Consider the following 21221-nt stretch of genomic DNA (forward strand, 5'->3'; position numbering starts at 1 on the left):
AATTTATTGTCATTTCTTATCAATGAACAATAATATGGTATAAATTCCTATATATATACGCGTTCCACGATAAGCGAGTGATTAATGAATGTAGCATATAGTTATTTTCCATTTACATTAAGTTTAATAGCGTCACATTAATGCGCATATTAACGAATTGTAATAAGAATACGTGTAGTTACTGTTACGTGACATTTCGAGGCTATTGTAGAGATTCTGAGCGTCAAGACTCGCCAGACAAGAACCGCAGCAACGTGAAACATAATACAAGTTGCACCAGCCAGTCCTAAGCTCAGCCATGCGAAGCAGGCAGCCAGCGGCTAAGGAACGCGACGTACGAATCAGATTACATCTCGCGTTGGCTGCTTATCTTTATTCTTCACCTTACATCGCCTCGATTCACCTCATTTCGCTTCAGTGACCAACCCTTCGATCAGCTTATAATAACGCCTGGACGCCAGACGTACCACGATCAACAGATATATTTTCGAGAAAGAATTTCCAAATATATAATAACTTTCTACGGGATGTTTGAAAAGATCAAAGCATTCGGCATGAGAGATGAAAGATACATACTTACATCGTGAAATAAATGAGAATCTTTTAGCAGATAAAAATTTATTAAAACTTGGTTTGATAACTAGCGTGTCGGTTTTCAGCGAATAATAAAAAAGCCGATACAGTATTACAATGAAGATATATTTATTACATTGTGTAGATAAATTCATCAATCTCGTAGGTGCTAATACTAATACATAGACAAAGAAATGCGAACAGAAAAGAGACAATTATTCTAGACATTAATTAATTGCTTGGTACGTTCAATACAAGACAATCATTTTTTTCTCTTTATTTCAAGTTGCTTATTAAGGAAAAAGATGTTTATGTCTAAATGTTGGCAATTAATTTATCGAATAATTTCAGTTATAAAACGATAATCTGGTTTATCTTTCTTTTTCATTATATTGTGTTGTATATAAATACATATAGCTAAAGTGTTAAAGTTAATTAATATTATTCAGTATCAGCATTAGAGGCTTGTAAGAAAACTGGACCTCCTTGAGAACCTTGTGCAACCTGTATTAATTGTGGTTGAGTCTGAATCGGAGCGGTTTGGATTATAATTGGTTGATTGCTTCCGCCTTGCACTTGCATGCGAATCATCTGCAATTGCTGGGGAGTCAACTGAATCTAAAAAGAAAAAAAAAGAAAAATATCAAAGATAACGTGCAATTAGACAAATAAGATCATTTTATTAAAAAAAATTTTATATTTACAGGTATTTGTTGAATTTCGCCGCTAGGAGTGACGATCTGTTGTACGATCTGTATTCCTCCGGCTTGGGTTGTGGATGTTTGTTGCGGTTGTTGCAGTTGAATGATTTGTTGATTGGATGATTGCTGTGGACTTTGAACCGTAACTGTTTGGGCTGTAGTGGTGTTGGTACTCTCCTAAAATTAATGAAATCATAAAGATAATCATAAAGATTACGTATGCGCACATATTTCTGTTGAACCAAAAATAAAACAAATAATATACCTGTTCTACCGGACTGCCGATATTGATGGTCTGGATTTGCCCGCCAGAAGGTTGAACAATTTGTATGGGTTGCGTAGTAGTGCCACTACTCTGCACACCTTGATTCGCCGAAGCTTGTTGCTGCGCCAATTGGAAGTAATAATGAACTTGATCCGAATTCATAGACGTACGTACAGTGGCCTCGTTCTGCGCCTTACTTTGTTTTATTTCGTCTCTAGGTACTATATCTATGAGAAAGTCAAACTGATCATATTTTGTAACTGCCATTGCAATGTCATTTCGTTGAAGAGTTCGTCTCTTATTATCTTCTGTGTGCACCCAAGCTCTGAGAGTCAGTTCGTGTATAAAGATCTCTGCCGCTTTGGCAAAAAGCATCGGCGCCTCTGCACTTATCATTTTTACGTCTCCATCTAGTTTCATGATCTTTTTTATCCTTGCCAATGGTAAAGCTTGCGTTTTAAGATCCATCTGTGTAATAAGAACATTTATTTAAATATTGAAAAAATACACTTTATTGGATTATACTATAGTCTTACTAACAGTTGTGATGTTTTTTATTTCTTCCATGACTTTTGGCCAGAAATGAGCCAATGCCTGTTGAGCCTCAGAATTGCCTGGTGAGGCGATTTGTAAATCACCATTTGAGTCGCCCTCTACTTCGCTGTCTTGATTTCTAAACATGTAGAAAATATCTTTTTATAACTTTATATATTTTATATATTTAGTTTTACTTGTTGCAAAAACGAAAGTTTTTTTGTTATGTTTCGTATTGATTTATTACTATCATCTGTTGGATTTATAAAAATTTTGGCTAGGTATCAATTTAATACGAATATGAAAATTTCAATTTCATATTATATACATGTCTAATGTTAATACTATAATAATTAATTAATTAACTATGAAATTCTACAATAAAAAAATTTAAAAAGTATAATCCAAAATACATCAAATCTCTTCTAAAACTAAAAAGTCAACAAAGGTTTTGTTGAATAAGAACACTCAACTCTTAACACAGACTTCTATAAAAATAATTTTAGACATTTTAGTACGCATGAAAGATGCTTGTAATAAAATATGCCATCTCTTTATTCCTGTTCTGCAATATCTCAGATGTTATAGGTATATCTTTTTTATTGCAGTGAGTGTACTAAAATGAAATATAAAACAGAAAAATATACTGTGTTAAATTTAAAGAAGAATTATTCCACAGATGCACGTATTATCCTGTTTTACGTGCACATATTTTACAGTGTACCGAATGCAATAATATATAACCTAAAAATCATAGAAATTCGTTTACTTACGCATTTACGAAAAACACAGACATTCTCGTAGTGGCTTATTGATTGCATAAAAGTCGGAGATCTCTTTTAAATTGCGGAAACTATTTTATTATCGCAGACTAAGCAACCATGGTTTTTAAAATTATATTTTCAGTGAAAATAAACATTTTGAGTCTCAGAGGCAAGAGGCAACGATCACGATTGGTTGTGCTTCTGTTATACTCTGCTGCATTCTCTCGATGTTACAGAGAACGTAACTACCAATCCAAATATTCTGCATTGCCGACAGATGCTACACGACAATAAAAACGTATCATATGAGATTCGAGAGGAAAAGTTCAAATAAAACATATTTTCATTTTCATTAAATTTTAATCGATTAGAATATCTATATAAAATGCGAGCTATAAATTACATTTTTCTATACAAAAATTTCAATCATGCATTGCCTTATAACTACAGATTTTTTGAAAAACAGAATTTAATACTTCTTTAGCGGTGTGTGTGTCGGAATTGTTTATCCTTATTATACTTCCAAATTCCCTGATATAATGATCTAATTCTTTGTCATTTGATAGCTCCTTTGTTGCCATATATTTGTTAGTAAGCTGTGATAATTTTAGTAAATCAGAACTGAAAGCTTCATCTAAATCAAACAGCTCCAAAGCAGGAGGAGGTAATTCTTGGAAGCTCGGAGGAAATACCTGTAGAATTATTTCAAGTTTGTATAACATAAATTAGAATAAATTCGCAAAACGGACATAGAGAATTAGATATTATACGTTATACTTACCGAAGCTTGCGTGGGAGGTAAAGGTGCTTCAAAATGAGGTGGAATTAAAGTAAGTGGTTCATGTTTTACTCCTAAAGCCTCATACGCTTTTATGCAAGCCGGTATCATGTTTAAATTTATAGAATAAAAATGATGTTTAAATAACTTGGTGTATTCGCGAGGTATGTCAATATTATCTAAATCTTGCGTGCAAACTTTTGGATTGTCAGCCTGTTGCGTTATGTCTGGTACAAAGTTGTACTCCCAAAACTGCAAACGTAAAAATACAATTTGTCAATTATCTTTTGTAGAGATTTGGTAAGAAATCGTAATCTTTGTAGTATAATTTATATATTTAGTAAAAAGTGTAGCATGATCTGTGTCTATGTGTGACAAACAACTTACTTCTATATCATCCGTATGAAGATCCATTGTTTCTGTGACATTTAACTCAAAAAAGTCAAAAATCATTTCCCGCAATGCATCATTCCTCTCCTTTTCTATATAAGTATCTGTCAACATTCTAGATGAACCTAATACAACCAGCTTGCCATTACTGTGTTTTATACAATGATATGCGCAGATTGGCCTATTCATTGGAATAGCAATTGATCCACTGGATAAAGCAACGACAGATGGTTGCACTACGTTTAATGTTGCGCCGTAAGGATACAAAAATTTCATACCACTAAAATAATCATTTATTAATAATTGGAATTAGCACAAGTTGAATTTGATATTATAAGATTGTCTTACATGTATTCATCATGATTCTTTAGAAATATGGACTTATTTGACAAGCCTTGGGAGATTAAAGATTCTTTAGGATGCATCGTTTGACTGTAACTCATACGGGCTACACTGTCTGCAATTATAAAAATTAAAATGTAGGTTTTCATATATATATATATATACATATATATATATATTTAGAAAGAATTTCTAATAGAGAGAAGAAGAAGAGAGCACAATCATCTTCTCTCTGAACATTTTACGTACCATTATTTACCATGATGCCAAATTCTTCCAACAAAAAGTTGATGTTTGTATTGGACTTATTTTCACCACCTTCACCAAGCGTGACAAGAACATTGCCACCAGAATTTAAAAAAGTTCTAATGGAGTTCATTTCGAGCTCAGTAAATTTACTTAGCGGTCCTGGCAACATTAGGATCTTGGCGTTTGCCAATGATTCTTGCGATATCACTTCATTATTCCTAAAATATATTCGCTGTGTGTGAGTATAAGTTTTTCAATTTAATGTTTGTTTAGTAAATTTTAACTTACTCGATAAACTTCCACTTTGCTTTCAATTTTCGTTGAAGTACTTTGAAGTCTTCATTTAATTTTCTTTCATTTTTTGATATGTCAAAGATAACAATGTTTTCATTATCACCATCGTCACCGCCAAAAGTTGCGCTCATTCTTGGATTATTGTTATTGTGTAAATCGGTTCGAGAGATTACTCGTAGTGTACACTGTACAGCAATCCGACATCACGACGTTTCATTTGATAATTGTCGAAATGTGCACGTCAAAACATTTCATCGCGTCATCGCTATGACAACCACGAGTATAAGCATCGAACACATACCCTGCTCAACTATGACCACAAGATAATTATCGATAATTATTTACTATTCGCACATGCTTCCCTCAGGCAACATAATGTAATACCATAATTAAATATTATTGTTATTCGCTTTGTAATATTTCATGATATAAATTATAAATAGGACTTTTTTTTGACAACGCTGATATTCTTGCGATGTAAATAAAACATTTACATACATTAATTTTTAAAACCCCTGATAATTATTTATTTCTGACTTTAATATTTCATTACGTGCATTACATATGCTATTTTATACATTTTATTTTTGTTACAAGATAATAATCGATAATGTTACTGCTCTTTAATTATCCCGGTTGATAATTATGAAACCTAACTTGGTAACCGAGCATTCTGAAATTTCTGAGCACACGTGTCGTTGGTCGGAGTTTCAACGTCCATTGTGATACGGGCTGCATGCTACATATGTCCTCGGTAGTGATTGGTCAAGTAAATTGAACCACATGTAGCGGATATTCCTGGCCAGCCTGGCATGGCTGGCATTGGTGCCATTGGTGGACATAATCGTAAATATCGTGGTGAAAACGCTATTGAAAAATTGGTCGAAGGTCGGAGCTCGGAGCTCGGAGCCGTTTCTAGCCATCGGAGGGGTTTCTAATCAATTTGTAATTTGTTTCTCTCGAATCGATAACGCGAAGGGAGGTAGAGAAGTAGGGAGCTGTCGTTGGCAATCATCGCATATTTTCCAGAAAGTATGTCGCAGTTTCGACGTTCTTTGTAAAGAATTGCGGTCGCGAAAACTCCACGAAGCTGATAAGATGAGCAGCAGCAAGGTATAAAAATTCAGATTTTTATTATCTCAGCATAATGTATTTTGGGAGTAATACAACGTTGTCGTTTCATTACGTTTGAGATCGTATTTGTGCAAATGTTGAAAATCTCGGAAAGAGTTAACTCGGAAGAGATATGAGATTTATAAATTGTTTTCTCTCTTTGGGGTTAAATATACAGAAATGAGAAAAATGTTTGGTCGATTTTTATTGTTTTACATATATTTTGGTGGGGATACTTTATTGTGATTTTGCTTTTATATATATATATATATATATATATATATATATATATATATATATATATATATATATATATATATATATATATGTATGTATGTATGTATGTATGTATTTTTTTCTTTATTAGATCTCGCGTTATCCCTCGGATGGCAAGGTCTATGTAGGAGATTTAGGAAGCAGTGCTAGTAAGCAACAATTGGAAGATGCATTTTCCTACTATGGACCCTTACATAATGTTTGGGTTGCCAGAAACCCTCCTGGATTTGCCTTTGTCGAATTTGAAGATCCTAGAGATGCAGAAGACGCCGTGAGAGGACTGGACGGTCGTATTCTATGTGGACGACGCGTTCGTGTCGAATTGTCAAACGGAAAGAAATTAAGAGACAGAGGCTTCTCTAGAAGAGGTGTTGGAAGACCGTTTCATCCAGAAGATAAATGTTACGAATGTGGCGAAAGGGGTCATTATGCTCGAGATTGCCACCGTCATAGAAGTTCTCGTAGAAGAAGGTAAGTCTTGGAAATTTTTTCTTTTTTAATGAAATCAATCATTATTTTATACTTATTAAGTATCAAATTTATATATCTATATATATGTATATAATTTTTATGTATTTAAAAGATTATACATTGAATTATATTGTGTGCAAAGTTTCTGACTTATTCTTGCATACATTGTGGAGAGTTATCTTGCAAAATGGAAAAGGATTGTAACATAGTTATAGAAAAATATAGAGAAGTAATACTTTATATCTCTTGTTATATGTGAACTCTGATGAGAGTTCACATTTATGATTACAAAGATTCTACTTTGTGTGAATCAGCCATATTTGAATTTAGCCCTTTACGCAGGCATTCTTTATTTGATATTTAATAATTAGGAAACAAATATTAAATATGTACAGTAAGATAATCTCTAATGAATTACATGAGATTTATTTGATCAAATGACTGTCACAATGTCATTGTGCCACGTTCACTTTGCAGTTATGAAAAAGATTGTATAGGTTCGATTATTTAAATAATGGCGATTATAAGCTACTTAGACATAATTGGTAATGATTGAAAGAAAGCAAAGATATTTCTACAAACATAAAGAAATACTGTAAAGCGGTCAACGTAATATTGCCCGTTATTTATAGGAGTTGCGGCTGAGCATACAGCACACGCATGTGAAATGTGTGTTGCTACCCGACATAGTCGCGCGAGATTCGCCTTGGGTTCACGTTTGTGATACACACCGCGCGTCGTAGTTACAGCGTAGAGCACTCCACATCTACTTTGGGTTTCCCTCTGCACACTCTGCGAGCGAGAAAACGCGGCAAAAACATGGGCCGTGGCCGACTGGACACGGGGTGGCTAGTTCTGCGCACTGCTACGATACCGATCCGCTGACCACTGACCATCACCCTAAATCGAGAGTTTATGCACGTCTGGCACTTCTGGCGTTCTTCGTTCAGCTATCTGTGATTTCCGCCTAGTCGTCGTTCTCGTCGTAGTCATCGTTGTCGTCGTCGTCTTCATCATCGTAGTCATCGTCATCGTCGTCGTTGCCGTCGCCGTCGCCGTCGCCGTCGTTGTCGTCATCGTCGTAATACTTAACAATTGTTGAGAGACAAACTTTCAGCGATCCCGTCTCTAGCCACTCTTCATCCGTTCATCTCGGACCCTCTCGTACGTTCGTCTGTATAAAGGGCTCATCCGCTCTCCCTTCTCGGCATAGCCATCGCGCGCACGCAATCCACAATTGTCTGCTGTAAGCACAGCCAGGAAAGATGGTATATAAGTAGAACAGTCAAGTATATATTCAACGAGGATTACGGTATATACTTGCTGAGCTATACTTTGAACATGAACGAATCCACGTTACATTATTACGTGTAAGCACACTTGCATGACTTGTAAAGGTAGTTGCATTTATTTATGGAAATAATTTGTTAGTCTTGTCAAATAGGACGTGCTCAAAGATATTAAATAGTGCCTTTTAATGAATACGTGGAGTTTGAAAATTAACCAACGGTATTATTTATACATCAGAGTTCGGTAACTGATCTGTTATACTAACGTGCATTTCGGAGAGGGCGGGAGAGAACTCACACGCGGTATCTAAATATTATATTTTTAATGTGTGTTTATAAAAGATGATAAACTTGTTATATACCTAATAAGTATGTAAATTAAATGTTTGACAGAGGATCAGGTTTTATTATTATTGGTGGTAACAGATCGTTGTCAGTAATTTTGGGGATAATACGTGCTATATAGAAATCGATAGAAATCGAATAAAAAAATATCCAGTTTTAAAGATCATGTTTCACATTTATGTTCTGTAGTAATGGATAGGCAAAATAGGCAAAAATATATACGTGGCTATTATTTTGACATTTATTTATTACAACTTTTACTTTAGGTGGTCCCGCTCGCGATCAAAGTCCAAATCAAGATCAAAATCGCGATCACGATCGCGATCGCGCTCACGTTCCCGCTCAAGATCTCGCAGCAATCGCTCGCGCTCGCGTTCATCACGGCGCAGCCCATCCCGCAGCAAGAGCGTTTGCGTCAAGGATAAGTATCGCAAGAAACGGAAGTCTGCTTCCAAAGATCGAAGCAAGTCGAAATCTCGATCGGGCTCCAGATCGCGAAGCAGATAAATGGTAAATATATAGTGAACATCGCTTATGCTGTTATTATCATTGAATGAATGTAATACATTGTGAATTTCTGTTTTAGTGGATACGGATTTAACTGACGTTTATCGGATTTCTTTGACTTAATTAAAAAGCTACAACTACAATCCCTTCAACAGTTCAACCACGTGCAGATTATTTAGCATATCTATTATTTAGCATATATAAGACTCACCTGTTTTTGTAATATGGATAGCATAACAACTTCGTATAAACGAAGTATTATTATTTCATATGAAGGAGGAAACATATATATTGTTATTTTGCCGAATACGGTTTCTTACAGTTCTGTGTCATGTTCATCGCTCGCATTTAAGTTTATTGTAGGCTGATGTTCAATAAAATGGTAGCTTTTTAGATGTGCGCGCATTTGTATTGTCCATCTCGTTGAAATCTCAACTTCCCATACGAAACAAGTATGCGTGTAGTATAAACAGGGTAAAAGTCCCAAGGTTTCCCGTTCGTATATATCATCTGTGTATCTGTTCGTGATCACGCGGCGTCGCCGAGTTTTCTTTTCTCTTGAAATTTTTTTGCATCATCAGTACTCGACGACAATAAGGCAGCGAGTTAATAGGCGTAGCAAATGGTGTGATCCGATTTGCAAACATTTTCAAGCTCACGTTCAAGCTGTGTCTTGGAAAAGCTGGAAAAGCTACATTAACGAATAACTGATAAAGTAAGATTGAAATGATTTAATTTTTTAATGATTAAATTTTGAAATGTTATATCTATAATCTTTTTATTTCTAGATTTATTAAGTTTATACTGCTGAATATTAACTTTGCGCGTGGAGAGGAGAGAGAGAGAGAGAGAGGGAAGGGGGGGGGGAGAAAAATATATATACATAGTGCATATACAAAGTACATATATTATACACTATTCAAAAATGATAATGATAGAAAGAGATGTGACACAAATCGAAGTGAATGATTTTGACCTTATTCATTTGCGAGTAAGGAGTTTCACTGTACCTATTTAATAATAATTATTAAACACGTGTAAAACATAATCAAAAATTCATATTATTTTGGTTAACAGTGCTTTTTAAATTTTAAAAAATTAACTATTATTTTACATGGTCACACAAGAATACAAATAAGTTTGATGATATCGTTCATCATCATTGCAATCGTTTTACAAATTTCAATGATTCGGCACCCATGGCTCGTCTGAGGAGGATTAAGGATGAGCACACAGACCGGCGAAGTGGGGTAGGCAACGAATGAAAGCAAAATGCGATACAACGCGAAACACAGAATGGCAGTGCGGAGAAGTAGGGGGAGCTGAAGAAGAAGAGGAGGAAGAAAAAAAAAGGGGGAGAAGCCGGTGTACGCAGCCGGTAGACGGGTAGAGGATGGTAGAGGCAGACGCACGTTTTTAGTGAAGCATCGTAAAACGCCGCTGATTCTTGCTCGCTTCGATTTCGATTCTGCTCGATCGTTTCATACGCCAAGTTTGATCTCCCGTTGAGCTTCTTTTTGTTGTAGCGCTCGGGTTTTATTGTACATATAACATATAACATTGCCGGCGTGGTCCGCGTGGTCCGACCACTCCGACCGAGTGGCGAAAGCGAAATTTCTCAGGCAGTACACAGACCAATTATACGCGTTCGCCGTATTGTTCCGCGTCGAGCCAATTGCGTGAACAAATAATCGGGGCCAATTAAGCGTGCGGGTGCGATGACTTCCGCATATGAAACGACGACAGAACGCGAGCAGCAGGAGACAACGAGTCCACCCGATACTTTCGATCCTGCGAAAGTACGCTACAAGTGCTACAACAGCGAAGAACTGGACAATTCAGACACTGCCGCTGATATGGAGGAAACCTCGTCGTTATCACAAGCCAGTCTCGCAACAGGTGACTCGTCTTTCGAAGAATCCACGCTTTCTTCCGTGGAAGTCAGCCTGGTTCTGCCTGGTTCTGAATCAGTCGACGGGGATTCGGGAATGTTCGAGAAAGAGATGGAAGATAAGGACGAAGGAAACGTTAGTGTTTCTGCAAATTCGGTAAATGAGATTTCGCGAATGAGCAGATCCAAAAACGAGGACGTGTCCTTCGAAGACAAGTTAGATAACGAGAGGCATAAGGAAAAGAGGGAATCGATTTCATTGGCGGACAATACCGCGCCGGAAAGCGCATCCACATCTACATCCACGTGCAGCGCGAGAAGGGACCAGGTCGAGGATCTTGACAAGGATCAGAAGAATCGGAGCGTGCGTCTGGAGATCCGGATGCAGGAACGACGCGCGTGCGACAGTAGGGTTCACGTAGGGGAGAAATTTCGAGATTCTGTCGACGCGCAGATTCTGGGAGACGTCGTGCGAGCTTGTTGCGAGAACGTGGCGGAAATTTGCCTGGATACGGACGATCAGAAACAAGATGATTTTGAAAGGGAAATTATCGGCCAGCACACACAGGACGGCGAATCGTTTTATGATGCCGTACGATCGGGAAACGCCAAGCGTGTTTCAGCGTTGATCGCCGACGGTTGCGTGCAAAACCTGGACCTGGACGAACCGGATTGGAACGTGTCGGGCGATCCACCCCTATTGATGGCAGCAACAAATCATTGCCTGCCTGTGTTGAGGTAGATTTTTTAGAATCGTAGACTCCAATCACTCTCAAGTCCTCACGTGATGTCGATGTCAATCGGGTAGTTCAGTTTAAGACCACATTCCTTTGCATATAACTATCTCCTTCCAGTCCTTCCCGCAACGTACATCAATTTAGAGCTTTCTGAGTCATTCGTGAATCATCGTAACGTTATCTCTTGAATATTTAACTGTTTCTTTTTTTTTTATTATAAACTCAATGATCTTTATATATTATTTGCAATAGAGAAATCTAAATTCATCGGTAAACTCGGTAAAATTTTTAAGAATAATTATACAGACTTACAGATTACTTTACAGGTTTATTTATTAATAAAACAAATTTAGCGAAAAAAAGTTTCGTAATGTTAATCAACACATTTAGTTTAAAGCGCGCGACATGTACATACTTGAAATATTCTTCGACAGCTCCGTGAAACTCTGCATAGCTATAAAAATTCTCTTTGATGAATTGTCGTAAAAGCTAAAAATAACTTGTGTTTGCGGCACAGTGCTATTTTATTTTCGTGATGCGTCGTATCGTATTAATATTAGTATTGTAATATTAGTAATCTTAAAAATTTGTATCTTTTTATTTTTGCTATATAATAATTGCAAAGGCATACGTCGTACAAACTTTTTATATCTTTTTATTGCCGGATTACAGCGCGCTACTGGCGAACGGGTGCGATCCAGCTGTGCGTTCGCCGCGGGGTGAAACGGCACTTCACAGAGTAATCCTGAACGGCGGACCGGGCAACGTGTTGAAATTCGTGGAGGACCTCTTGAAATACAACTGTCCGCCAGGCGTCAAAGAGGCCGGCAGTGGATCGACTGCGTTGCACGTGCTCTCTCGTCAACTGGCTCACACGTCGCTAAAATCCCTTTGTAATAATTTCGATGCGGCCTTGAAGACGTTGGACGTGCTGGCGAGAGCAGGACCCGTTAATGCTAAGGATCACCAAGGCCGAAGTGCCTTACACATTTTAGCATCGTCAACTATTTTTGGTACGACCATAATGATCGTCTGCACACAGAATTCTCCTTTGTGATCCCTCATTAAGGACAGTTGCAAGTCGATTTTCCTTTGACGAAAATGTCGAGGCATTATTACTTATCTTTTAATTAACTTTCCAACATTACATGTATCTTTTCGTAACTGTGCAATTTAAATTTAAATTCTGTCAAGTGAAATTTACTCGAAACTTATTTATTTACTTATTTGAAATTTTTTTAGTTTTCAAAAGACTCCAACTTCCACGTACTAAAAACTCAAAAATTACGCACTTGATATTTTTGTAAATGAAAAAGTTCAAGATTATGCCATTTTACATTCAGTAACCACATCTTTAATCTTGTGTACATTTTTTTTTTTCAATTTTTTCGAAACAAATGAAACGAAACACTTTTTTTCTGTACAAGTACCGACGCACGTGACTTTTTCGAAAACAAGTGATTTATTCTCGCTCATTTTCCTCCGATCGTCAAACAAAGAATGTGCACGTGCAAAAGCTTTATTGGCACGTTATCTTGCAGATAACAATCACAAGACCGACATCGAATCGCTGATTGGTACGCTTCTGGCCGCCGGCGCGGATACCGCGCTAAAGAACGATCGCGGAGAGACCGCTTTGCACGAGAGTCTGGAGTGCGGTGCGTTAAATACGGCGACTTTGTTGATACAACACACGCCGACAGGTATCACGTCACGGTACGGCGAAACTCCATTGCATATAGCGTCGCGGAAAAATCATGTCGATATGGTGATGAAGCTACTCGAACACGGTGAGGATCCGGGGATGCAGGACGCCGGCGGAAACACTCCGTTGCACCTCGCATCAGCAAGAGGATTTCATCAGACGGTATCGCTGTTGGTTACCTCGCCTTTAGCTCAATTGGAGAAAGTCAACATCGACGATCTGACGGCATTGCAAGTCGCCGCCGAGAGCGGATTTGCCAACGCCGTCAGGATACTATTGAAGGCTGGCGCTGATCCCAGTCAGACCATACGTTATTGCGCGACCATCCAGCGCCGTCATCCCGACATCTCGCTCCTGATTGACCACGAATTGACCAGACGTCGACAACTCGCTGCCTGATTCATTGATTTCCTACTGACATTCGGCAGCAGTGTTGCTTAAGATCGTTAAATGTTTCTATAAACAAAGTGCAATTATCATCCTTGTTGTTGCTCAATAAATATCGCGATACTCGTATAATAGAAGTGTGTGCAGAATTTATATGTGCAAGCACAATATAAAATTGCCGTAAATCCCGGCTGTGGATCAAAGTGCACTTAATTCAAATTTAAAGATTGCACGCGTATGATCTACGATTTAGAATATACATAACTACAATATATTTTACAAATAAACGTTAATACCGTTATCGTCGTTATCTTTTTGTTTTCACTATTGTTGTTATCGCGCGTAATCTTGCCATCATTATTATATTTACATCATTAATGTAATTAATATTAATGTAAGTAAAAAATTAAATTTTAGTTAGGTTTATTTGTTATCGACAATATCGACACAAGTGTTTGAACGGGAATTAATAAAATGAAACAGTACACGTTTTATAACATTAGTGTATATTTTATAAATCCACATAATCTGAAATGAAGCGAAAATGAGTAAATCGAGAGCATGTTTGTATGTACAGCTAAGTATAAATGGATTTTAAAATATTTCTTTCAAAGTATATCACATAATATCTGAAAGGCTGTGTTAGAATCATGAAATAAATATTATATAACAATCGTACAATGTCCATAATGTAACTCACTATACTTTTCCTGATTAAAACGTCTAGAAGACACTGTATAAAAATAAATATGTCTTCCCTATTTTATATAGGCTTCTTTCCATTACATGCACTGGGGAAAATTAGAAACAAACGTACAACGTGTAGATTCTCTTCGATAATTTCATTACGCATCTATTACAAAACATGTCTCACAGTCGTGATATTTCAGTAGATCTAGTTGATGTAAATTTCGTTTTGCACTGCAGCTATGTGTAACAAAATTTATGAAAATATTTACCAATATAGATCAGGATTAATCGCATAAAATATCGATTCACGTAACATTTAATAACAGATGAGCATTAAACACATTTCAACAAATAGTTACGTTTATCACGGATTTTCAAAATTTAAAAGAAATGAAGAAATAATCGACACATACGTAATACTTGTTGCACGAACGCTGAGACACGTTTCCAACTTTTCATGGCCTACTGATATAAGCTCTTATGTTTTATTATTACTCGTAGTTAGGTACGCACGTGTGGTATGGCATATATATATATGTATATATGAGATACATATGTCTATACATGCATTCAAACTTACATACACACACGTTTCGATAGAAATTCAATTCGATGTATGTGTCTATAATACAGGCTGCTATATTGCATATTCAAATGACGCGATGACACTGTCATTGTTATCGTATTCATTTTAAGAACACTTGCATATATAGCACAAAAAAGCCTAAACTACATCTTTAAGCTCTGAATATTGTTATAAAACGGATTTATGCGTCTTTTTTGGCACATTCTACTTATATTCGCAAAACGGACATGTTCTACAGAAATGCTCGATCACACACGCTCATTCCTTTCAATAACACTTTCTTTCATTACAACAGTCTTTAATTACAGTTCCTAATTTTAAAAAATCCTTAATCTTATCAAATCACCAATTATATGTATAATGGATAATTCTGGCACAAGGAAAAGTTATGGATTTCAAAACTGTGTGTATGGCTGTAGAAATATTATGACAAAAAGCTTGATTATACATTTTGCGTGATCTAACTAAAATATTTTAAACCGTATGTAATCTTAAAACATATTCTTTGAATAAATAATTGTACATTCTTAATGTACATATACATACATCCATGGCATTTAACGTATTGAGCGCTGATGATAATTTTGTTAAAATTATAGATCCATGAAATATTGCAGTAAATGTTTATAAAACTAAAAGTACGCAAATAAAATTAATAAAAATTTATTAATTTAGAAAAAAAATTTCTTCTGGTAGACCTTCGCGCATTCGATTTTGCGTGTATGTATAATAATATATAGAATATAAAAGTCTTTTATCTATGCCCCAAGCATTGCACATTACTCATTAAGTTTCCTATATTGACATTTGTTGTCTAATTGTAAAGCGCATAGATATATAGAATCCTCCATACAATACATGGTGCATAACACTATGTAATATAGAGATGAGCATCATGTTAAATTTTTGTTCAATTCGTTATTCGATAATAAATTTGTTTGATCGTTTAAATAACTTTCTATCTAGATAGGTACTCAAATAATGTTATATGTTTTATTCGTACGAATAACGATTACTTTTATGAATAATATGAGTATCATATTCTCTCATCACGAATAAATTAGAAATACTTCTTTTTTATCTTTTATTATTCAAATAAGAAAAAGAGAAATTTTTACCCCATTCCTAATAAAATTGAATTCTTTTCGCTATGTAGAAAACGGAGATTTTATAATTATATATTATTTTGGCATATATACATATATATATATATATATATATATATATATATATATATATATATATATAATGTATATAGATTTATTTAAGAGAAAACATAAACCAATTTCCTTGATAGCGCTATAAGATACCTTTTAACAAAGATTTCTGTTTACAATGCCTCAAGAGGTTTCTCTATTTAAGGCAAATTAATTTCTTTTTTTTCATATAAAATTTTTAAATATTAAAGCCAGAAGGATTTCGTATTAACTTATTCACTACCAATTTCGAAGAGTTTTGGTGATTGGATTTTATTTAAAATCTGTAGAAAATATTCTTTTCATAAAATCTATCGCGGAAAAATCATATAGAGTATTTAATGTTATTGCCTGAAATAGCTCGTTTATTGTTTGCTGAATTAAAAAATATTTAAAACTATACAATAAAAGCTGCATCTTTTTATAATTGTTTATGAAATATTCTGATTTGCTAAATATTATATTATCGATCAATTCAGTCTTTTAAAAGTGTTCATTCATATTTCTTGAAAATATTTAATAATAAAAATTTATGATATAATAAATAATAAGTAAGATGTAGAATATACAGAGAGAAAGATTAATGTCATCAAATATTATTTAAATTATGCAGCATGATAATTATTATGTAAATTTAATTATTTAGTATATTGTTCTTTTTACAATTAATCAATTATTTTTTAAATAATAAAGGCCGTGAAGAGACTCTAAGGCTATGTAACTTCTATTACCTTGCTAAGTATTTATATATGGCAGTAAATACGTTAATATCATAGGCTAATGAATATTTTTCAATGTTTCCTTTTTAACATAATACTTCTGCCTTTGACCTAAATATCACTTTGAATATACTGATTATTCTATGATTAATTAATATTGAGAGTCTGTTATTAGAATTTCCATTCCAAAATATCGAGTTACCTTTCTTTTTCAATATCAAGATTATTTTCTGTATTTTCTTTTCGGTAAAAACATTTTTCTATCAATAGATTTTTAGATAATCGAAAATTATGATAATATTATAAAATTGTGCTGTCAGAAATACGTATACGCCAAATAATAATCTTTTTTTACATGCAAACACAGGAAATAGCAAAAAGAAAACAGGCATATCTATATTTGCATATAAAATTAATTATATAATAAATCTATGTAAAATTTGGCATTTTCGATTATCTCAGTAATCTATTATTCTTAAGTTAAACACGTCCTTATTATACTTAAACTCTTGCGAAAAAGATATATAAGTCGCGATCTAAAATGCAACGTCTCCAAAAAGATACAAGTATTTCGTTCATTCTATAAGAAAATTCAACTTTTCCTTAAGTTGTTATTTTATGTGAGAAGACTTAACAGTCTGTGTGTGTGTGTGTGTTTATATATATATATACACACACATATATGTCAAATCAAATCGAAAAGTAGCTCCAGTTAAATTTTCGCTAACAAAAACTGAAATGCAAGTTACATAGAAAATAATATATAGTTTAATAATATATTCGCAATATTTTCTGCGTATCTTTCAACGCATACGAAAGCAACCGTATTTATGCGTGTGTGTTAGAAAATATTTTGTGATTGATAAATAAACTTATCTAATTACTTAATTCAATTATATCTATGTTTCTTACAATTAGATTATATATTCTTGGTAACATAAATATGTAATATATTTGGTTTAAATCCAATTTTTTATAACGATTATAAATATACTAAACAACAACGTGCATGAACTTATCCGTAAAAAAATTTCTGGTTATTTACATCTTGGATGTATTGTAATTTTATTACTGGATTAAGAATTATTCGAAGGAAAAAAGTTGTCTTTGAATCAATAATATTGTGCTGATATATGCATCAACAATATTTAGTAGATAAATAATATATATATAAAATTCATATGACACACTCACTCACACTCACACTCACACACACGCACGCACACAAAATGAACGAAAATATATATATAATCTTTGGAACTTAACAAAGTCCTGCATCAGCTGCTTTAACACATTTGTTTAATTAATATTATTAATTATTAATTATTCACGCCACACATATCAAATCTAAATGAATATGCCATCCACAATCTTGTTTTAAGTGATTACTCCAGTTATACAAATATTCATATTAAATTTACACTTTGTGATTATTAATTTTCATGATATATATAATAACTAATAAATGACAGCAATCACTTAAAAACCTCTATATGATTCTCGTTATCAGCGATAACTTATATCATACTTTCTTTATATTATACCATACTTTGTGTGTCCATTACGATCACTTGAGCCACATTAAATTCTAAGATATTTACACAAAAAGATTAGGGCACTTTAGCTTCCAATTCCTCCATGTTACTTTGTAAAATGCTAAATGTAAAAAATCTGCTTGCGTGAAGTACTAAAAACTTATCTATACCTTTCTCATATAAAAACATTTTCTCTACGCTGTCTTAGTCTGACTTGGAAAAAAGACTTACTATGTATGTGTATGTGTGTATGAATACTGTTATTCTGATAAAATGCACTGAAAACTTGTACAACGTCATACGCTAGAATATCTCATGGTATATATCAACTACTATGTAGTCTCCAATATACTTTGTAAGAAACTTTGCAAGTTTTACGCGTAATCAAACGACTTTAATGAGTTTTAGAAGCTCATGATAAAACTAAATCCGATCTTCCACAACTTTTTTGTGTTTTTTTTCTCTTTTTCTACAGCGAAGAACACGATAGACAGTCGTTATACGAACGTCGTTATACGATATATTACGATGTAATCTATTATAATATAAAATATGCCATTCGCTTATTCATTCACTTACTGAATTGTGCCTGCACGGAGCTACCAGATCGCTTATCGTAGAGTTATGACGAGTTTTTCTGCAGCCTTCGTTATCGTTCACGAGGTTGGGATTAACGGAGTGCGAGAGAGCAGCCGTTTTGTTGAAGTCTATCGTGGCGTAGCCTTTTTGTGGCTTATTCGGAGATTCGGGTGGAGAGGGGGCAATGTTTACCGTATTGTTGGATGCGCCGGTGGGTGAGTCTTTCTTATCTAGATCCAAAACTGCATAATTTACCCCTATATCCCTAATCGGCAATCCTGTCGGCGTAGAGGGTGCTAAGGGTGACCTCTCAGCTACCGAGGTGCTGGAGAATCTCTTTCTCAGACTCTCGATTTCGCTCGCCTCTAGATTAGCGTATAAATGTCTGAAGTCTTCCTCCATATCCGATTGTAAGACGGGCAACGGAGGTGGACGTATCCTGATGGCACGGTTCTCCGTCTGTCCAGGATCTTGTCCAGGACCTATGTTCATGTATGCGTGTTCAGATCCGTCTATGTCGTTACTTTCTTCCTTGAGCTGCGTCGTCTCGAAAGTACTGTGCGTTGGCGAGATTGGGTTGGCGTCGCTGCAGATGTCTATATTCATATAGAACGCCGTAGTCGTAGGTAACGGTGACGTTGACGGGTCATAAATTGTCATTTCTCTGTAATCCTTAATGGGTATCACCTCCTTTAATGGGTATCCATCCTTTTCCACATTATCACGCGTAGAAGCGTTTTGTGGTGATCTGCAATAATAATGAGGAACGTGTATTCTATCCGATATGCTTTACGTAACCGCGTAAACGAATCTCGACATTACCTTTGTACTGTTTTTCCAAGGCTTTTATTATTGTTGTGCTCCATTTCAATGGAGTGAGACGACAAGACTTGCTCATTGACGTAAAGAGAGGACGGATGAGGCTGAGAACGTGGTGGCGGTGGTGGCAGCATAGAGGGTGGTGACGGTGATCCCAAGGTTTCTTGGGGAGATATAGGGCTGCTACTGCTTCCAACACTGCTTGATCTTCCGTTCTGTTGGCTATGAGGAAATCTAGAGCTTTTATGCGTGTTACTTCTGATATTGGATGATATTGGATCCAAATAGTTAGGCTCTGACGGGATTGGAAGGTCTCTGGACAGCGTATCATCTCCACTGTTGTTGCATACCTGTTAATAAGGGAATATTTTCTTGAACGCGTCTACTATCGTATCATATATTTAAATATTGATATTAGGACGTACGTTGTATTGATTTATATTAACCTGAATTTTTGATTGTACAAGATTAAATAGTTCTTCAGCTCTCTGACATTTAAAGGCATATATACCAGGACCTGTGACGCAGCGTCTGCCCGACTCAAAACTGAAGACGTCATGATGTTCTATGTCCCATCCATATTGACGTAAAAAGCGCAATGGCCATGTAATTGGCTGCTTGTCACGCTGATAAAATATAATATCTTCTTCGGTGACTTCCAAACGTCCAGGAGAAGTGATGTTACCCTCGTTGTCTATGTTCATTACTTGAAAAATGTTGGGCGTAGCTCTGCTATGGACGCAACCCATCTTTTATTTATCTAAAACAAAAACAATACACGTTGAAAAATCTATTCCATTATAAACCACTTACGTGTTACGCCGTTGCATCAAGGAGCACATTGCGTAAAAAAAGAACGTACAGCCAATATGTATAGTAGTCCTAATGATTCAGGGTACAGCAGGTAAACAAAGAGTAAAACTAGTTGTAGTATGATACGATAGAAACGTATAAGATATGCGGAGCGCGATCTATCGCGTATCGCGTTCCGTCACGTCAGTGAGCTATCGCGTTATGCATTTACACGATATAGACGATACACACCAAATATGACATAGCCAAAACGACATAGATCCGTCTTGCGACGAGCGTGATCGTCCGGATCGGATCGTCGCTTATCCCCGCTTATCCCGTCATTCCCGTCGCTGACGCTGACAGTCTGACAGCATATTCCGAAACATTGGCGCGGCTATGACAATATGACAATGACACTACAGATGCGCGTCGCGATTTAAGTAATGTTGTACAAAGTGTACGATAAAACTGACGAGAACCACGCCAACGTCATCATCGAAGCGACAAACGTAGGCACGTTTCAATTACAAATTACAAATATTTGATAAGCTTCAGGGGGAAGAACTTTCAGAAGGGAGATCGTTTGAGGCGAGATACAAGATACAAGAACGCGTGATACGCACCCATGTGATATTTCCCGTAAGTTCGTCGAAACGCTCTGTCAAAAGTTCTTGAGATAATATGTCGATAG

At 35.5% G+C, this 21221-nt stretch overlaps 5 protein-coding genes across 10 annotated transcripts; 2 read left to right on the forward strand and 3 right to left on the reverse strand.

The window, feature by feature from the left end:
• Window positions 1-680: 680 nt before the first annotated feature.
• Window positions 681-2987, reverse strand: Nf-yc (nuclear factor Y-box C). The gene is made up of 5 exons (XM_071781646.1): window positions 2847-2987; window positions 2080-2212; window positions 1540-2007; window positions 1278-1451; window positions 681-1191 (listed from the first exon to the last, which is right to left on the reverse strand). The coding sequence occupies exons 1-5, from the start codon at window positions 2867-2869 to the stop codon at window positions 1015-1017; spliced, it is 975 nt and encodes a 324-aa protein (XP_071637747.1). The 5' UTR covers window positions 2870-2987; the 3' UTR covers window positions 681-1014.
• Ift52 (intraflagellar transport 52) lies at window positions 2847-5440 on the reverse strand. Of its 2 annotated transcripts, none has more exons than XM_071781644.1 (7): window positions 4885-5440; window positions 4597-4814; window positions 4354-4462; window positions 4003-4285; window positions 3619-3867; window positions 3314-3529; window positions 2847-3117 (listed from the first exon to the last, which is right to left on the reverse strand). In XM_071781644.1, exons 1-7 carry the CDS (start codon window positions 5019-5021, stop codon window positions 3001-3003), a joined length of 1329 nt encoding a protein of 442 aa, XP_071637745.1. In that variant the 5' UTR covers window positions 5022-5440; the 3' UTR covers window positions 2847-3000. The 2 variants fall into 2 exon arrangements, with proteins under 2 accessions (XP_071637745.1, XP_071637746.1); XM_071781645.1 differs by having other exon boundaries at window positions 4597-4828; window positions 4885-5024.
• A 263-nt stretch (window positions 5441-5703) lies between these two features.
• Window positions 5704-9284, forward strand: LOC139815050 (serine/arginine-rich splicing factor 7). 2 transcript variants are annotated; one of them, XM_071781651.1, is made up of 4 exons: window positions 5724-6003; window positions 6371-6750; window positions 8651-8894; window positions 8971-9284. In XM_071781651.1, the coding sequence occupies exons 1-3, from the start codon at window positions 5989-5991 to the stop codon at window positions 8889-8891; spliced, it is 636 nt and encodes a 211-aa protein (XP_071637752.1). In that variant the 5' UTR covers window positions 5724-5988; the 3' UTR covers window positions 8892-8894; window positions 8971-9284. The 2 variants fall into 2 exon arrangements, with proteins under 2 accessions (XP_071637753.1, XP_071637752.1); XM_071781652.1 differs by lacking the exon at window positions 8971-9284 and having other exon boundaries at window positions 5704-6003; window positions 7383-8847.
• Window positions 9285-9434: 150 nt separating this feature from the next.
• LOC139815042 (uncharacterized) lies at window positions 9435-14419 on the forward strand. The gene is made up of 3 exons (XM_071781637.1): window positions 9435-11520; window positions 12192-12532; window positions 13061-14419. The coding sequence occupies exons 1-3, from the start codon at window positions 10610-10612 to the stop codon at window positions 13621-13623; spliced, it is 1815 nt and encodes a 604-aa protein (XP_071637738.1). The 5' UTR covers window positions 9435-10609; the 3' UTR covers window positions 13624-14419.
• On the reverse strand, window positions 14101-21155 carry LOC139815044 (uncharacterized). 4 transcript variants are annotated; one of them, XM_071781641.1, is made up of 5 exons: window positions 20780-21155; window positions 20598-20617; window positions 20161-20495; window positions 19739-20085; window positions 14101-19664 (listed from the first exon to the last, which is right to left on the reverse strand). In XM_071781641.1, exons 3-5 carry the CDS (start codon window positions 20482-20484, stop codon window positions 18905-18907), a joined length of 1431 nt encoding a protein of 476 aa, XP_071637742.1. In that variant the 5' UTR covers window positions 20485-20495; window positions 20598-20617; window positions 20780-21155; the 3' UTR covers window positions 14101-18904. The 4 variants fall into 4 exon arrangements, with proteins under 4 accessions (XP_071637742.1, XP_071637740.1, XP_071637743.1 ...); XM_071781639.1 differs by lacking the exon at window positions 20598-20617 and having other exon boundaries at window positions 20780-21153; XM_071781642.1 differs by lacking the exon at window positions 20598-20617 and having other exon boundaries at window positions 20182-20495; window positions 20780-21151.
• Window positions 21156-21221: the final 66 nt, after the last annotated feature.

This window comes from Temnothorax longispinosus, chromosome 6 (genome assembly GCF_030848805.1).
Source record: "Temnothorax longispinosus isolate EJ_2023e chromosome 6, Tlon_JGU_v1, whole genome shotgun sequence".
In the NCBI taxonomy this organism is placed as follows: Eukaryota; Metazoa; Arthropoda; class Insecta; order Hymenoptera; family Formicidae; genus Temnothorax; species Temnothorax longispinosus.

What these genes read in the sequence shown, in the direction of transcription:
- Ift52 (XM_071781644.1), bottom strand. Translation starts at nt 5,021, where the DNA reads ATGAGCGCAACTTTTGGCGGTGACGATGGTGATAATGAAAACATTGTT. An exon ending in AAGAATCATGATGAATACAT is followed by an intron (nt 4,286 to 4,353) that starts GTAAGACAATCT and finishes TGATTATTTTAG; the next exon opens with TGGTATGAAATTTTTGTATC. An exon ending in TACCTCCCACGCAAGCTTCG is followed by an intron (nt 3,530 to 3,618) that starts GTAAGTATAACG and finishes ATAATTCTACAG; the next exon opens with GTATTTCCTCCGAGCTTCCA.
- LOC139815044 (XM_071781641.1), bottom strand. Translation starts at nt 20,484, where the DNA reads ATGGGTTGCGTCCATAGCAGAGCTACGCCCAACATTTTTCAAGTAATG. An exon ending in TTAATATAAATCAATACAAC is followed by an intron (nt 20,086 to 20,160) that starts GTACGTCCTAAT and finishes CCTTATTAACAG; the next exon opens with GTATGCAACAACAGTGGAGA. An exon ending in CTTGGAAAAACAGTACAAAG is followed by an intron (nt 19,665 to 19,738) that starts GTAATGTCGAGA and finishes TTATTATTGCAG; the next exon opens with ATCACCACAAAACGCTTCTA.
- Nf-yc (XM_071781646.1), bottom strand. Translation starts at nt 2,869, where the DNA reads ATGTCTGTGTTTTTCGTAAATGC. An exon ending in TCGGCAGTCCGGTAGAACAG is followed by an intron (nt 1,452 to 1,539) that starts GTATATTATTTG and finishes CATTAATTTTAG; the next exon opens with GAGAGTACCAACACCACTAC. An exon ending in GCGAAATTCAACAAATACCT is followed by an intron (nt 1,192 to 1,277) that starts GTAAATATAAAA and finishes TTTTCTTTTTAG; the next exon opens with ATTCAGTTGACTCCCCAGCA.
- LOC139815042 (XM_071781637.1), top strand. Translation starts at nt 10,610, where the DNA reads ATGACTTCCGCATATGAAACGACGACAGAACGCGAGCAGCAGGAGACA. An exon ending in CATTGCCTGCCTGTGTTGAG is followed by an intron (nt 11,521 to 12,191) that starts GTAGATTTTTTA and finishes GCCGGATTACAG; the next exon opens with CGCGCTACTGGCGAACGGGT. An exon ending in AGCATCGTCAACTATTTTTG is followed by an intron (nt 12,533 to 13,060) that starts GTACGACCATAA and finishes GTTATCTTGCAG; the next exon opens with ATAACAATCACAAGACCGAC.
- LOC139815050 (XM_071781651.1), top strand. An exon ending in AGAAGTTCTCGTAGAAGAAG is followed by an intron (nt 6,751 to 8,650) that starts GTAAGTCTTGGA and finishes CTTTTACTTTAG; the next exon opens with GTGGTCCCGCTCGCGATCAA.